Source organism: Rousettus aegyptiacus, unplaced genomic scaffold, assembly GCF_014176215.1.
Source record: "Rousettus aegyptiacus isolate mRouAeg1 unplaced genomic scaffold, mRouAeg1.p scaffold_m13_p_1, whole genome shotgun sequence".
NCBI lineage: Eukaryota > Metazoa > Chordata > Mammalia > Chiroptera > Pteropodidae > Rousettus > Rousettus aegyptiacus.
The window spans coordinates 17,588,447-17,606,696 of NW_023416284.1; the positions used below are offsets into that span (position 1 = coordinate 17,588,447).

Here is an 18,250-nt window from a genome sequence, read left to right on the forward strand (position 1 = left end):
TACCTGGAAACTACTGCTGTAGACATTGCCGCATCTCCTAACAGGCATAGTAGTCTTAGGACTAAGGACTAACTAGAAGTGTTAGAACTACGGAAGGAGCACCATAGTAGTCGAACAGAAAGGAATTTGTAACCTCTCCAGCGAACATTCTGACATCTTTCCCACAGAACTAGAGCCAAATGCCATTGTCAGGGCGTATGTACCAGAATCCACTTCCTTAACATTTTCAGGTATATGTTTTCCTTAAATTATTAAGATAATTTACCGTATCAATTCAGATGTTAAAATACTCAAATTTGATCTTGTCAGAGGTTTTGTTGTAAATGGAATAGCTAAGTGCTATTTTTAGAGAAGCAGCAAAAGTCCAGTCTACTCAAAAATGTCTTTCATTGATCCTAAAATTCACATTTTTTGAAGTGTTTAAATATTTATGCAGTATTTTTCTAGAAAGTCTTTTTAGAAGTTTGCTTATAATGAGTGACATTTAAACATCAGATTACCTAGCCTTTTACTTTGAATGCTGCTCATAGAATGGGATTTAAGGCAAGTAAATTTTCATTTCAGGGAACCTTGAGACATGTGGAACCATAAGAAAACAATTGGTGGGACCAAAATAAAGAGTTTGGGTAAAGGGTTAGAGGTTGGTGATCAAGAGAGCTACTATTCAATTATTTTGCAAAATTGACCCCCGCATGATGTGATAATCCACTTCTTAAAGGCCATTTCATTTGGAGCCTCCAAAGGGACTTTGTCGAATCTGCATCTGAGTCACTGTGGAATTTGGGGCATCACATAGGGATGTATACTGTCATGATATAGGGTGGGGGCCTCAGTCTAATACCTACAATGTGCCAGGCACTGTGTGCAACCTGCGGGTATGCTGATGGAGATGAGGTTGCCCTGTCATCAAGGAGTCCCCAGTGTAGTGGTGAGCAGAGATGAGTTGGGCATAAAGGACAGCAAGAGGGGTGGATACTAATAAAAATCAAGTACAGTGGGATCCCGAGATTGGAGCCTACTAATGAGACCTGGGAACTAGCTGAGTTCTTGCCCGTTATAGTATGATCTTAGGCAAGTCACCTGACTTCTGTGGCCTGAGTTTTTCCTTCTGTGAAAGGGTAAAGATAATCTCATATAATGAGACTTCGAAGTCAAGGATAGAAAGCAAATGATATTTTTCAAAGACCTTCGCATTTGCTATAAAAATCCAAGATGTCATTATTGATAGTTTCATAATACAGAGCTAAGATATCTAGATATCACTATCAGAATCTAGTAACAATACCTGATAGTGTTTTTTTATTGCTATCTGCATGTTTAATTTTTTTAATAGAGTACTGTTAGTAAAACTTACCTGAATTTTTTTCTCTATATTCATATAAACTTTATCTTCACAAGATCAAGTCATAAAACTTTGTCATCTCTCATCATTTCAAAGAAGTAAGAAATTTCTCATCAAAGTATTAAGGTAGTATAGTCTTCCTACACCTCTATACATTTATTAAGCCTTATAGGTATTTAAATATAAATTTTATTTTTGGATGAGCTATCTAGGAAATGTTATATTTTAAATTTATAATGCTATAAATTAAAACCATTATATAGCCATGAAATATAGCCATGAAATGCTATATTTTGCCTGAAAGATTAAGACTGACCTCAGCTCTAATTCTAGGCCCTGGGCTATCCCCTCAAACCATTGAAATATTGCTCTCTCTTTTACAGCTGAACTGTCCCAAGCAATAAACAGTGGTACATTATCAAAACCATCCCCACCTTTACCACCTAAGAGAAGCATTCCATCAACCTTGGTACCCACCTCGGAGTCTGCCGCCGCCACCGCCACAAAAGCATCAAATGATCAGAGGGAGAGGAGCATGTGCTCTGTGGGCTCTGAATCACTGCTGATGATCACACCTCCCTCTCCATCCCCACCACTGCCTTCTCACATACCTCCAGAACCCCCACGGTCCCCTCCATTCCCTACTAAGACTTTTCAAGTTGTGCCAGAAATTCATTTTCCACCTTCCTTAGACCTACCCCCAGAGGTTCCCCAGCAGGAAGACCAGACAAAGGAAGTACCCAAGAGGATGTTGGACCACAGCTTTGGGGAGCCCCATGTACCCTCTAGGCTGCCCCCAGTTCCACTGCATATCCGAATCCAGCAGGCCCTGACTAGCCCACTTCCCATGACTCCTTCCTTGGAGGGCTCCCATAGAGCCCATTCGTTGCTCTTCGAGAACAGTGGCAACTTTTCTGAGGACAGCAACACCCTGGGTCGGACCAGGTCACTTCCCATTACTATTGAAATGCTGAAAGTGTGAGTGCCTTTCTTCAAACCTTGCCTCTTGTTTCTTCTTTACTCTTCTAGTTACCCCTTCTTGGAAAAAATTAAATGTGAAAAATTTAAAGGAAGAAGAATACTCAACAAATAGGACATGTTATAGAATCCGGACTCTGTTTACCCTGCTTTCTATAACGTTGTTTCCCGTGGCAGAAATTTTCATGATACAAAAGTTACAAACTTTGGTACTCAAAAATTAAAACCATTATATTTTTTAATATGATTTCTGGTGCATAAGAGCATTGACTTTAGAGTAAGATAGCTCTGGGTTCAAATCCCAGCTCTATCTCTTATTTACTAGCGGGTAGTAGTGTATATTACTTAACCTTTCTGCTCTTTAGTTGTCTAATCTGTAAACAGAATAATACCTATTTACATAGGCTTGTGAGAATGGAATTAGACAAATCTGAAAGCACTTGTACCTGGCACACAAGCTGGGTACAGAGGGACAGAAAAGTCTAGAATAAAATAAGGGTGCTCTGAAAGATAGCTCAGTATTCCAGCCCCATAGACTAGAACTAGAACTGATTATCTTGTTCTCTCCTTCATCTCCAGACACTAAATCTATTCACACCAGCATTCACACCTACTCTGTCTTTTTAAAATTCCAACAAATTGTAACTGAAGATTAACGCTTTTCTGCAAAGTTGGAGATGTGCCTTACTACCTAAAAGAATTGTTCTAGAGCTGTTACAGCATCCTACTTGTTACTTGTTTTGCCATAGTTTTTGTTCTTGCTGGTATATTTAGTTCACATTCTGAAAAGAGGCCATTTAGGAGTTTGAAGGTAGGCTAAGTCATAGTTTTATGCCTCCAGAGTATAAAGGAGGAAGTTAATTTTCATCTTTACTTCTGTATGATAACCTTCTAGGATTAGGTTATCATTTTGTCCTACTGCATTGTTAAACCCAAGGGAAATGGGTTCAATGTTTGTATTAAGTGTCTTCTATGAGGCAGGTATGGTATTAGATGCTGTGCAGTCTTCTCATTTAACCAGATCAAAACAAACTTGCACCTCCCATGCAGATCTTCAGGGTCCTATGTGCCAGACACTAGTGCATTCTACAGTTTGTCTATTTCATTCTCACAACAAGCCATGAGGTGGTATCATTCCCATTTACAGAAAAGTAACTTATAAGCTAGTAAATAAGTTATAGAACTGGAATTTGAGCCTTTAAGATTAATAGGTGCTAGAGTTCCTTAGCGAGATTGTTAAAAGAAAGAATTCTAAATTATTTCATTCATGGACTTTTCTGTAGATATTCAGTATTTTGCCTTACAAATCAGTTGTCCTTTATGCTTCTAAAAGGAAAATACAATTATATTAATTTGTTAGTCCAGACGATGAAGAAGAGGAGCACGCCCGCCTATCTGCATTCGATGAAGACATGCCACCTACCTCAGCTGGTCCTAAACTACCACGGTGTCTGCAGGAGGAAGAGGAGGAAAAGGAAAGCGACTCTGACTCAGAAGGTCCCGTTCAGTACCGAGAAGAAGAGGATGAAGACGAAAGCCAGCATAGTAAGAAAGGGAGGGAAAAGCAAAGGAGAAAATTCTTTTACAGATAAAGGTATTTGCTGGTCTTAGCAAGTATAAGATGAATGCAGACACTCTCATCGAGTCATCTGGCTAACTGATGTTAGAAGCCACTGGGAAGGACTCTTGTCCCTGTTATTCCCACCGTAATAACAAGCCAGTGAGAGGGATCCAAGTAGATTGAATAATTGGGGTTTTCATCTGTTTTTTATTTAAAAAGTTATTTACCTTGATGATATTAAAGAATATGGAGGAGAGGACAGTTGGTATTTGGGCTGAGTTGAAAAGACAAAAGTGATGCGCTCCTTCGGTCTAATGAACTCACCGTGTTCCTGGTACAAAACAGGTTCATGTACACAAATCTACCAACAATGGAATTCTGATTCTTAAAAGTGGGAAAGCAGCCTTAAGAATAGGAATTTATTGTTAATTTTTTTAAAATTTAAAATAAATAGTATAGGAATTTTATGAGGTATGTTAGCATGAATGTCTTTTTTGTTGTAATTCAGAGGATTGTCCCATGCTTAGATTTTCTCCTCTAGCAAGTCTCACTGAGGAGAAAAATAGGACTCGTAGAAGAGAGAAGATATCTTTAGCCCATCTGAGTCCATCTGGCTGAGATTTTTAGATATCTTTAGCTTTACCCCCAACTCTGTGTTAGCTGGGTGACTGGAGGCCAAGTAGAAAGCTGGGAGATATGATACTATTTGTTCGGACTCTTGCCTAACTCCAGATGAGGCTGAGCCTTAAGCGTCTATATTTTTTTATTTCCCTTGTGCAAAGGTGCTCTGGCCAACAAAGTGAAGAGGAAAGACACACTGGCAATGAAGTTGAACCACAGACCCAGTGAACCAGAGTTGAACTTGAATTCTTGGCCTCGAAAAAGCAAAGAGGAGTGGAATGAAATACGGCACCAGATTGGGAACACACTGATCCGGTAGGCCTTAGTTTAGAATCAATCCATTGATTTGATTTGATTATGCTAGTATGTATGTTGGAGACTTACTTTGTGGTAGAGCATTCATTCATCTTTTTGTTGTTGTTTTTAATTTTAGAAATAGCATAATTTTTTCAAATATATATTGTGCCCAGTTGAGTATCCTCTAAGAATTTGGAAATTGAGATAAATGTCTAACCAACATATTGTTTACTTGAAACTAAAAAAAAAAAAAAATTGGAAGTTGAGGAGCTAGATGGCTTGTAGAGCTTTAAACTATGAGATAGACATAGCTCACAGCTTTAAACCATAAGATAGACGTAAATATGTTTTTTTTTCCCAAAGTTTGAGAGAATTCAGGTGGTTCCCAGGATAGCAAGACTCCTTATCATTTCTCCAGTTGCTCAACCATGAGATGCCAACCCAATTGAAGATCACACCCACATTTTTCATTATGTCTATTATACATGGTCCATGTAACTGCCTCCTTTCAGAGTGTTAGTATATTTTTCAAGTCAGCTGGAACCAAAAGCATAGAGAAACTGAATACAGGTCAGCTTCCTGCACATATAATATACATAAGAGCCCAGATATATATATATAGTCAGGTGTTTGCCCAACTCAGATGTCTCTCTTGGTAGAATGAGGAAAAGGCGATGGGACTCTTGACATTCCTTACAATGTAATTAACTAAGGATGTCCAGTAACAAAAATATATTCTCCTCTCCTGTCTTAGACACCTATCTGTGCTATTGGCCAAGATGGCAGTCTTAATGCAAAACTGTGGCCCTCTGATAGTCAGCAAGAGACCATCAAAATTAGGAATTAACGTTAAGAATGGGGATCTTTGACAGTTGATTCATTTTACTGAAAAGCTAGTTGCTCTTCTTTGAGTGTTTTCACAGGTCATAGTCATCTTAGAAGAGCTTATTAGACACTTAAAATGAACCACCTGAAATTGAAATCTAAAAATATAAGAGATTAACGCTTACAATAGCTATTTACAATGGCATCAAAAATATTTACAGATAAATCTGACAAAAGGTTATATAAGACTGTTCACTGAAAAGTATAAAATACTGTTGAAGAAAGTAAAGAGACCTAAATAAATGGAGAGAAATACCATGTTCATGGGCCAGAACTCTCAGTATTATTAAGGTATCGATAGATTCAATACAATTCCAATCAAAATATTCCCCAGTAGGCTTTTTTTCCTTGGTTGAATTTTTATTTTATTTAAAATATAATTTTCAATTATAGCTGACATACAGTATTATATTGGTTTCAGGTGTACAACATAGTGATTAGACATTTATATACCTCAGGAAGCTATCACACCAATAAGTCTAGCAGTAGGCTTTGTTTTTAAATTGACAAACTGATTCTAAAACTGTTATAGAAATACAGGGCACCTAGAATAACGAAAGCAACTATGAAGAAGAATGGGGTTGGAGAACTAACACAGTCTTATTTTAAGACATATTGTATTAACCAATGTCACCCCAATAACTTTAATTTAAAAAAAAAAAGAAAAAGACATGTTATGAAGCTAAAGTAACCTAAACAGTATGGTATTGACATAAATATGGACAAATAAATCAATGAAACAGAGAGAGAACCCAGAAATAGACCCACCCAAAGGTACAAAAACAATTTCATTGAGAAAGAATGGTCTTTTCCACAACTGGTGCTGGTGCACAAATCTCATACTTCACATTATTTGCAAAAATTAACTCAAAATGGATCACAGAGTGACGTATGAGAGCTAAAACTATCACACTTCCAGAATATGAGTCAGAGATTTCTTAGATATGATTTCAAACATGATTAAGAGAAAAAAACATTGATAAATTGTACTTCATTAAAATTAAAATTTTTTGTTGTTTGAAAGACACTGTTAAGATAATATAAAAACAAACCATAAACTGGGAGAAAATATTTGCAAACCATGTGTGTGATAAAGGTCTTATATCTAGAATATATGAAGAACTCTCCAAACTCAATAAGAAAACAAGCAACTCAATTTTAAAAGGAAAAGAGAGGCAGATTTCAACAGACACAATAATAACAAAGAAGATATACAAATGGCAAATAAGCATATGGAAGGATGCTCATTATCATTAGTCACTAAGAAATTGCAAATTAAAAAACACAGTGAGATACCACTACTAACTAGCCCACTAGGATAGCCAAAATGGCACAATTTAAAAGATTGATAAAACAATGCTGAGAAAGAGGAGCAGCTGGATTCTCATACACTGGTGATAGGAATGTGAAGTAGAACTACTTTGGAAAACAATTTTTAAGTTTCTTTTAAAAAATCAAACATATACTTACATATGATCTAGCCATTTCATTAGTTATTTTAATGCCAAACAAAGGAAAAACCACCTAAATATCCATCAGAAGGCAAATGGATGAACAAATTGTGGTATAGTCATACAATGGAATACTACACAGCATAAAAAAGAATAAACTCTTTATAATGCCTCAACTTGGGTGGGTCTCAATAATTATGCTGAGTGAAAGAAGATAGACTAAAAAAGAATGTATACTATATGATTTTTGGACACACACACACACACGGGAAAAGCTATGTCAACTTGGAGGCAGAGATTGGAGTAAAGCAGCCGCAAGCCAAAGAAAGCCAAGGATTGCTGGCAACCACCAGCTCGGAGGGAAGCATGGAACACATTCTCCTTGATTTTGGACTTCTGGTTTCCAGAACTCAGAGAGATAAATTTCTGTTCTTATAAGCCACCCGGTTGGTGGTAATTTGTTACAGCAGCCATAAGAAACCAAATACCAGGTGATGAATGAGTTCATTATCTGGATTATGGTGATGGTTTCATAGGTGTATAACATATGTCAGAACATCAATCATGCAGTTTATTATATGTCACCTATACCTTCACAAAACTGGATTTTTTTGTTTATTTAATGAACATTTTAAAAGGCAGGTCTTATTCAGGGGGACAAAAAGACTTTGAAATACATAAATTTTATATTGTATATAAAATGGGGCTGAGAGTTCTTTCTGCAGACAACTAAAGAGTTATTAGCATGTAGTCCAAATATTGCCTGAGACATAAATTAAAGGTAAGAAATGAATAACTATCTGATTCCAGATATGACACATTGTGGTAACATCTCAGACCTGTGGATGAGATGAGAAACTTTATCAAATATTTGACAGAAAGGACCAAATATAAAATAATAAGAGTTACAGAATACCACTCCAAAAGAAACAACCTTAAATTCTAGTGGTTCCCAAACCATGAGATTAAAAATCAAGAAAGGAACCTCAGAGTCACATGGGAAGCATTGTAATATATAAATATATATACATATATATATAAAATCTCAGTCCTCATCCTTGTTTCCTGAATCAGAGTTTCTGTTGATAATGCCTTGAGCATCTGTGTTTTGGGAGCCATCAGTCCAGTCAAAACCTTTTTACAGTGAGTATACTCAGGATCTGACTGAGAGCCTTTTTTGGTGATAGGTCTTGTCGACTTCAGAGACAGAACTAGAATCTTGAGCTCCTGTTTACATGTCCAATTCCTTTTTATGTTATAACATCTGTATAAACACTTTCAACATGAAAATTGTTTCATAAACAATGAATCAGATAAGCAAATGAAACGTCAAAGCAGTATTTATGATTTCTTGCTAGTGTAGTGGCTACTATAAACTAAGACTAAAATAAATTTTTATAAACAAGATTGGGAGGTTTAACAGACAATACTCTTATCTATCTCCTTTTTAGACGATTGAGTCAAAGACCAACACCAGAAGAACTAGAACAACGAAATATACTACAACGTGAGTCCAGCTATGGAAATAAAGTTGTAAAAATGTCCTTTGTATATTTCTGACTTTAATATACATAACAGAGAAGCATTTTCTATAAGGCTAAGGAGGGAGTGTACCAGTCAAGGAAGGACTATTCATTATCTTTTTTCTCTGAAGAGAGTTCCTTGAAACTTCCTTTACAAGATATCATTATGGTATTGTTTAGTGTACTGAGATACTACAGAACATTTTGTTTTAATGTTCTCACAGTATCCTGAGACTACCTTGGGCATTTGAAAGGATTTTGCAGTATGTGGTATATGCTGCCTAACATTCCTCTGTCTTTAGGAAAGTAAAATCATAGCTGTTCATTTGGAGGGGATCTTCTTATTGCTAGTGGAATGAGGATAGGGCTCAAGGCAATTCCCAGATGCAGTGGTCTTCCTGCCTTTTTTCTCTTCAGACTTTCATATCTCTGAAGTCACAAAATAGAATCATGTATTTAATTTTCTTTCTATGTACTTAATTAACTTCCTGAAATAACATTCTAATCTAGTGTAAGTTTGTTTTTCCAGGTTATAGGGTGAAATTTGGCCCTAAATTCCTCCACACTGAAAAGTATTAGACTTCATAGTGTTACTTTTGGGCATGCTCAGTTTGACCAATCTAGCCTCTGTTCTCTCTTCACTATTTGGATATATGAAATTTAGTAAATTTTAAAGTGTGGAAGGCTTTATAGACGTATCACACAAAACTTAGTGTGATCTCCATTCTACGTGGTTCCTCTTCAATAAAGAACCTGCACTTTTTCTTAAAGGTCACATAGTAAATATTTTCAGCTCCACAGACCAAAAGAAACAGGAAGCTATTATGTAGGTAATTATCAAGCCATCAAAAATGTAACCGTTTAACTATAGCCATGCTACCCTGAACCAAAGCCCGATCCCATCTGATCTTGGAAGTTAAGCATGTTCGGGCCTGGTTAGTACTTGGATGGGAGACCACCAGGAAGACCAGGGGCTGTAGGCATAAAAAATAAAAAATAAGGGATTGTAAGCTGACAAGGTCCTTGCAAACTGTGAGGTCAACCAAAGGTTGCCTCACTTAAAAAAAAAAAATGTAACCATTTAAAAATGAAAAGACCATCCTTAGCTCATGGGCAGTAAAAATACAGGTGACTGGCTGGATTTGGTACCATAGTTTGGTACCCTTGCTCATTAGTATTTTGACTACACCAGTTGACAAGAAAATTGTCTTGGTTAGCTAGCCTCAAAGTTTGTATTTTATTCTGACTTGAAGCCTGTGGGAAACACTGATGGTATAATTAGTGAAAATTTTGTTTGATATCCAAATTACCATTTTGAAGTCATTTTCCTTGTTTCTGTCAACTCTAGCTAAAAATGAAGCTGATCGTCAAGCAGAAAAACGAGAGATTAAACGTCGGCTCACTAGAAAGGTATGTTCCCCAAATGTTAGGTTTCAGTCTGTCTACTGAGTACATGCATGCTTTATAGTCAAATAACCTATTTGATTGGAAAGAAATTATTTGACTTGAATTGCCATAGATTGCTGTGAAAATAGAATACATTATTCAAATATAGAAAACAACACAGCATTCAGGAGCTTTTTCCTCCCATTTTTACTATTTAAAGAATGTCTGGCACAAGAAGATGCTCAATAAATGTTTGTATAAAATTTTAACTTTTATTTGGTAGACCCAGGGTTTTGATGTAGACTCTAAAACCTGTTGAAGTATAGAGATGGTAACAGGAGGAGTGTGTAGCATTCAATTCTGTGAGGCAGACTGCTTATTTTCTAATTAGAGAAAAAACTGAACTGACCCTTAGTAATACCTGAAAAGTATGAAAAACCAACTTGGATTTTTTTTCCTTTGGTCTCAGATTAGTTAGGGTGGAATCTTTTCTGTACCAGACCTGTGTTAGCTTTTTAAGCTCTGGGTTTGATACCTTTTTCCTTTCCTTCCCACGATAATAGTTTTTAATCACCTCCTATAGCTTCTGATTTGGTCTGAGTTCTCTAAATATTTCTTAAAACTTATATGAATCCCCAGGAAAGTGAGGGATCTAGACATTTTCTACCTATTTCTCCCACTTCTCCCCTTCCCTGGGAACAGAGGAATTATCCCTGATAGACTGAGGGTAGCTAAAGGTCACAGCTAGATTTGATGCCTTCAGATTGAGCAGGTTACCTGATTGTGTGATATTAAGTCATAATTTATTACAGAATCTGCTATCCTGGGTACTGTTCACTCTTAATATTACCCACTAGGTATTGCTTTCATTTTAAATGTATTTACTTTGAAATACATAAATACATATGTGAGTTTATAGCCCTAATCCTTTTGCTACCCAAAATGTGGCCAATGGACCAGCAGCATTGGCATTATGTGGGATTTTGTAAGAGATGTAGAATATCAGGCCCCACCCAGACCTGCTTAATCAGAATCCACATTTAACCAGATCCTCAATTGATTTTTATGCATGATAAAGCTTAAGAAGCACTGGTTATACTGGTTATACTGGTTTATAGCAGGGGTTCTCAATCTGAGCTGTGCATTCAGGAGCTTAAAAATAAAAAAAAGTTTCAATACCCAGATTCTCTGGGGATGGACCTAGGTATCAGTAGTGTTTAAAGGCCAAAAGCAAAAGGAATGTACAGAGAAGGTCGAAGCACTGGATTAGATGCAAATTGAATGCATGATTGATACTTAATTCTTGGCACAGTCAACTAAGAGACTCCATTTCTTTCAGCTCAGTCAAAGACCAACTGTGGCCGAACTACTTGCCAGGAAGATTCTGAGGTTCAATGAATATGTGGAAGTAACAGATGCTCAAGATTATGACCGGCGAGCTGACAAACCTTGGACCAAACTGACACCCGCTGACAAGGTGTGTTTGTCTGTCTGTCTGCCTTTCTCTTTTTCTCTTTAAAGGATGCAAGACGCTAACTAGAACGGGAACCATAAACAGAATTTCTACTTTTGATATAATGTTAAATTTGTAATCAAGATACAAAATGCCAAGACATACAAACCAAAACTTTATACTACTGATTCCACTACCACCATCAAAAGTGAAGGAAAAGAAAATCCTTGCTACTCACAGAGTACAAAAATCTGGAAGAAAATAAAACACATTTTTAACAGTGGTTATGTTGGATGGAGGGAGTTTGGGTGGCATATTTTAGTAGTTACCCATATTTCACTTTTTAAACAGGAAAAGCATTTTCACATGTTGTGGAAACTATGAAAGCTACAGTATCTTATCTAAGCTTTTCAAATGTTTTGATTGACCTGGAAATTGTAGGTTTATTATAAGATGAATAATGTCAAGGAAGGCGATGTGTATTGGCTCAGAGCTTCACCCAGTGTGTTGGCCGCGCTTCTTTCTTCTCTCAGAGTTGCTTGCTGTGGGTTACAGTGACTCACAGAGTTAAACACAATAGAGAATCAATGGTAAATCACACTGCTCTGCTCTAGCAGATAGAAGATGCTGAAACATTTTTGTTTTTACTCCACAGGCTGCCATAAGAAAAGAATTAAATGAATTTAAAAGCTCAGAGATGGAAGTTCATGAAGAGAGCAAACATTTTACACGGTAAGAGCCAAAAGACTCAAATACTGTGTATTAAGTAGAGTTCCACCAAAAAACAAACACACACACACCCCAGAGTTGTTCAGATAGAAGGGGCTCCAATGACATTATTAAAAGAAGGACACTCAGTGTTGACTATAAAACTACATTGAGAGAAAGGGATCAGAACTAAAGAGTCAATAGTAAATGTCTACCTACACTGAATGTGGTATTATATGTATATTATTTAATCCTTAAACCTTCAAGGTGTGTTAATATCCCCATTTTATCGACGAATAAAAGGGGTAGATAACTTGCTTGACTTGCTAGTAAGTTGTAGAACCAGAATTTAGAAAAAGGAATGAATGACTAAAAAGCCAGTGGAGGCTCTCTTCCTTTTACCTCACTGTCCTGAGTTATGTATGAGGATGTTACTGCTGAGTTAAACAAGATCTCGCCCTTTCTGGTTTCAGTTCTTTCTAACTCAGTTGATCTTGCGTATTTCGTGTATAAATTCTATTTAATTTGCTGTCCTCATGAAACAAGCCAAGAAATATTTTGATTTTGAATTAGTGTTGTGATTGAGGACCCACCTAGCACCTAAAGAATCAGCTAGCCAAAAATGGAGTCACTGAAAGTGTCTACATGACTCTTAGAACATTTATAAAAAGAGGCTAATAAAGAAGATATAAGGACAATTCCAATTTGCTGTAAAAAGAAGGAACAGGCAAAGCTGAAAAATAAAATATTGTTAAACTTTTTTCTATGACAATACAGGCAAATTATTTTAATTACGGATTTTTTGTTGTTTTTTGGTTTTTTGTTTTTTTTGTATTGAACTCTTGCAGTAGAGAAGGCACATTCTCTGAACAGCAATAACACTATTCATGGTACTAAAATATGAACTCAAATAACAAACCATACATACTTGCCAGCAAGAAGATTGTAATCTAATATGGGAAAAGACCTGTGTCCTACTAAATACAGTGCAGTTAATATGATAAATGTCGCAGTCATTTTTAGTCCCGAGACTGCCAGGTTTCGTATTCCAGTGTCACTATTTCCTAGCTATGTTAGTGTTGGCCAATTTTGTTGTTGTTAGTAATCATAGAAGGTACTATAGTGAGCAACAGTTAAGGAAAGAGTCATGGACAAGGTGACATTTAGGTTGGATCCTAAAGTATATAAAAGAATTTATTTGGACAAGAAGGAAGGAAGGAACGTTGTGAGCAAAAGAACCAGCTTTAGCAAGGCCATGGGAGGTAGGAAAGTGCACGATGTTTCTGAGTAACAGAAAATGTAGCTGGAGCAGAAGACATGGGAACTTAGTTTGGTGAAGCTGAAACCAGCAAGATGGGTTCCGGTCACACTTTGAAGAGCTTTGACTGTTATGCTGGGTTATTGGAACCATTGGAAATCTTTGTATTTCACAACAAGCTCAGGTGAAATGGTAGAAGGTGATGTAGAAGGATGAAGAGACTAGCAGCAAGGAAACCAGTTAGGAAGTTAACTAAAATAGCCATGGAGAGTGAACTGGGAGCTTAAACTGGGGAAGTGGTAGTGAGAATGCAAGAGATAGATTTGAAGTACACTTCACTCATAGAATCAACAAGATTTGGCAGTGTATTGATTGCAGAGATGAATCAAAGGAAGTAGTCCAAATGATGCTTAGATTTCTAACTTGTGATTTTTAAGGTCTGTGACATTGACAAGGAGCTCAGGTGAACAGTTTGGGCATTATTTTCAGTACACATTGATTGAGCACCTACTACATGATAGATACAGTGCTATGTGCTTTGGATATAACAGGGAACAAGATAAAGTCTCTGTCCTTAACAAGCCTTTATTCCTAAAGAGAAAGGCAGACAATAAACAAACTAGAAAATAAATTAGATATGTTGAGTTTGAGCCTGTGACACATTGACATGGAGATTCCTAGAAGACAGTTGAGTATGCACTCTGGAGTACAAACAGAAAGCAAGCTCCAAAGATAGCAAATTTATGAGTAGAGATCGTGGTTCTTAAGGGAAAACCTTTCGGATTTAATGAGTGAACTGAGGAAAATGGACCAGAAAGCATACTGAGGAGAAGCAATTGGAAGAAGGAAAACTAGGGAAAAGATAGTGTCGCAGAACCCAGAAGAGAGTTTCAAGGAAGGAGGAAGAGGGTCGGGAGACTTAGGAGTATCAGATGCTACAGAAATGTCAGGTAGAATTAGAGCGGAGGAGAGGCGACTTGCAAAAATTAGAACATAATATTTTATTACTATTGATAATAGCAATCTACAATATCTGGTAACTCAGCTCTTTTTGATCATCTGTTTTAGCTACCATCGTCCATGATGCTGAAGTTTGAGAGAGGAATTAAACTACTCCCAAAACAGCTGCTTTGCTGCCTCAGTCTCCAGAATGACTTGGCAGGAACTTCAGCACTTCCCAGCACAGCCAGAATTGAGTCCCCTGGGATATATTTCTGGGGTGAACAGCACTTCTATGAATGTAGCATTTCACTGGAATGGATTCTTGTGTGCTGCCTTGAGCAAAACTGAACACTTTGTCAGTGCTTTTGAACATTTTAATATAGCAGCATACTTGAGGGGGACTTCCCTCACCAGCCACCAACATTCCAGGCCACTTGCAGGTTCCGAGTCTCACTGACTGCACCACACCCTCGCCCTAAGACGACTGCCCGTGCTGAGGCAGTGTGTGCACCGTTAGCCTTACCTGTTCTGTCCTGGTTGTGAGACCCACTTGTGACTAAATTCTGGCCATCAAATCCAGTTGGTGATGGGGAAAACTTTCTCAGGGGCCCCAACCTTCTGGCAGGGGGGCCCCCACCTCCAGGGAAAGCCTTCATACCACACTGGCATGTCAGTTGAAAGCATTGCACCGTACCTCTTGTAACCCAGCAATATAGTCCTCTTCAGGCAGTCCAGCCCGGGAGAAGCTCAGGATCTGACATGTCCTTGTTGACACAAGTTGTCCTCATTTTTATTTTTTAAAAAATCTTGAAGATGTGATGGAAACTTATGTTTTTTCTATTAAACAATCTGAGCTGTAACCAGAATCTAAGTTGTAATAATGCAAAATCATGTATGTTTTCTATATACCAAAAAAAAAAAAAAAAAGCCTTTATGTTAAAGCCAACTTGGCAGAAAACCGACTCATGGCTTAAATTTGAAGAGCTATTTGTTGTACTTTTGTTGATACTCTAAATCATTCTGACCAATAGATGTATTCTCCATAAAGCAGAGTTGTAGCAACTCTGTAGGAACACTCGTGTGCTGTCGGCCCCTATACTTCCAGCCAGAATCAAAGCGAGGTCCTAGGGCTGTGGGGTGCTGAATAAGAAAAGGTCTCTGGAGAATTAAGAGGGGCATGATCACGCTCCATTGCCCTTCCCCTCCTCAGTACTGTTTGCCCTCTTCCCCTTCCCCTCTCTGGCAGTTGCCACCTCATTCATCCCCACTCTTCCAAGCTGTAGCCAGTGTAGCTGGTGCCCGTGCACTGGCTCAGCCCCCACCCCTTTTTGTATTTGTAATATATATTAATATAATTTCCTAAAACAGAAGATTCAGTTACTTTCTTTGTATTTTTATCAAAACCATACAGCCTCACTATTTCCCTCTAATTCCTATCCACACTAAGTGGAAGAAAAAATGGTTTCTATTTAACCGATGAATGTGGCTTTTTCCCTATAATGTGCAGGAAATTGTGGCTGTTGTATAGATTTCTTCTGACGTCCCTGTTCTTTTGTATGTAATCTTTCAGATTGTTCTTTCTCCTTTCATGTCCATGTAAGATTTGCTGATGAATTGAAATATCAGGTCAAAACAAAAAAAAGCTAAAGTGACCTTAAAGTGTAGTGTCTTCTGTCTGTATGGGGAATAAGGAGGTATTTGAATTCTCAGTTACTGTCAAATGCTTTATGGCTCTGGAGATACACCGGCTCCACATCTTGAAACTCATTAACATTTGGTATGACTGAGGAAAGATGAGACAACTCTACAAAGTTGTTAGAGGACTGTGTGTAAGGTGGCCACACATTAACTGCTAACTTGACTTCTTCTAACCTTTCTATCTTGTTGGTTTGGAGGTTAGTTGGCTTATACCAGCATACTTTGTGGCCTAAAATGACTGTCAAACCCTTCTTTCACTGCCTTTCTTTCCCTTAATGTGCCAAGCTTAAAACAGGATTTGATTTCCTGAGCTACTTTGCTTTCTATGTGCCACTAAAAAATCTAGTTCATCCTTCATCTCATTCGTTGTTCTTTTGAAACAAGAAACTTTGGGGTCGAGTCTTTTTAGGTGTTTTATGTATATATATATATGTATAATGGATTTTGTGTTCCCTTTCTGTGTAAGTAACAATTCACAATCATAATGTAAAGAATAAATAAAAGCCTGATGTATTGTACTTCAAGATGCTTCCCTGATGTACAGAATCTCCTTGTAAAATAAATAATTGCATTGTATATCAGTCTTATCGATATTAATTATTAAAGTATTTTAGAATTAAACTATACTCTTCTGGTGTGAAGTGTTTCTTTTATATTCTACCTTATTCCAAAAGATTTACGCCAGCTTAAAATGATACCTAAAATACTACTAGAGACCCTCAATGAGAAGTAGATGAAGGGGGAAAAATAATAGTAAGAACATATGTAGCCAGAGATGAAGGTCAGTCATGTTTGTGTCTGTGCACACATACAGAAAAAGAGGAGACTGCAGAGAGGAAAGTCAACTATAGACCCCACAGTATGTACCAGGTACTGCACTAGGTTCTTCATCCTATTTATCCTACCGCTAGCCTGGGAGGTAAGTGCAAATACACTCATTTTACCAGTGAAGTACCTGAGAGGTAAAGTTGCTTCCCCCAGGTCTAAGCAAATTATGTAATCACTGCATATATTCAAGGACCAGCAATTGCATCCCAATCAATTGTCCCTATAAGGATTACTCTGTGTGGACCACATATAATAAGACCTCAGGTTGACATCACAATAAGGCACTTTGTACCTCGCGTACTCTCTGGCTAGCAGCTCAGTTTCAATCCAGGTGGCCTCACCAGTGACTCTACTTGTCACCTCAGAGTGGCCTTGATTAGTGTACCACCCTTCACCAAAGGCTGAAACCATGAGTCAGAGCTGCTCATGTCATTGGGTTCTACCTCCTCCCAGATTTTCCTTCTAGCCCTCCAAAGTGCCTTCAAATTGCCCTGAGTTTAAGCATTGTCTCTAGAACAGTGTTTCCTGAAACAATAAATGAATTTGGGTTCTTAATGGATTTAGATTACCGTACCCCAGGAGAGGGAAGGCTAATGGTTGTAGAGTGACAGGTTTGGAAAGCCACTATCAGGGCAAGTCCAATAGATATTAAATGGGAGAAGGGGAGGGGATAGGAAATGTAAAAGATGAGAATGTACAACAAAGAAAAGCCAAGCCCTGAAACCCAAACAGCCAGCTGTTTCAATTCCAGTTCAAGGCCTGAAGGGAAAAGCAGGACCACCAGCAAGCTGGACCACTTACTCCATCTGTCTGTCTCCTTTGCGGAAAACATTAATTTCTTCCCCGAAGAATTTTTGCCTCCTTCACAAAACAGAGGTCCTCTGACAGGAACAAATATCTTCAATCTCCCTCCATCTAGTTCTAAGGAGGCACACACAGTTTATTTATTCAATCATTTATTTGTTTAATGTTTTATCTTTTCCTACACCCCCACCAAAAAAACCTTCCCTTGACCCTTATTTTCTCTTCAACCTCTCTCTCCTGCATTTCCTAAACCCCCTTCACATTTTAATGTTAAATTTACTTATAGTCCAAGCAGTTGAACTAAACGAGTGACAAGTAGAGGAAAAAGAAGTGATGGAAATGTAAACTGAACAGGCTTCTTGACTTAGGTCATGGCATCCGGTCTGTACATAGTTTTCCATTTCTAAAGCCATGTTCACTCACCTCATTAAAATCTAAACTAAATACAAATTTGAATGGCTTCCCCTGAGGACACCAGCAACTTCTCAGTTAAAAGCCTGTTTCCAGCTCTTAAT

At 37.6% G+C, this 18,250-nt stretch overlaps 1 protein-coding gene and 1 pseudogene across 5 annotated transcripts in view; both read left to right on the forward strand.

The window, feature by feature from the left end:
* The window catches only part of PHACTR4 (phosphatase and actin regulator 4), a 75,636-nt gene extending 58,907 nt beyond the window's left edge, over nt 1-16,729 (forward strand). For all 5 annotated transcript variants that reach the window (XM_036230817.1, XM_036230799.1, XM_016132014.2 and 2 more), the window contains 8 exons: nt 1,726-2,320; nt 3,681-3,865; nt 4,664-4,817; nt 8,587-8,642; nt 10,007-10,068; nt 11,384-11,521; nt 12,153-12,229; nt 14,532-16,729. In XM_036230817.1, the coding sequence (XP_036086710.1) occupies nt 1,726-2,320; nt 3,681-3,865; nt 4,664-4,817; nt 8,587-8,642; nt 10,007-10,068; nt 11,384-11,521; nt 12,153-12,229; nt 14,532-14,547 (1,283 nt within the window). In that variant the 3' untranslated portion in view covers nt 14,548-16,729. The remainder of the gene's footprint in view (nt 1-1,725; nt 2,321-3,680; nt 3,866-4,663; nt 4,818-8,586; nt 8,643-10,006; nt 10,069-11,383; nt 11,522-12,152; nt 12,230-14,531) is intronic.
* On the forward strand, nt 9,522-9,641 carry LOC118605334 (annotated as a pseudogene).
* Nucleotides 16,730-18,250: the final 1,521 nt, after the last annotated feature.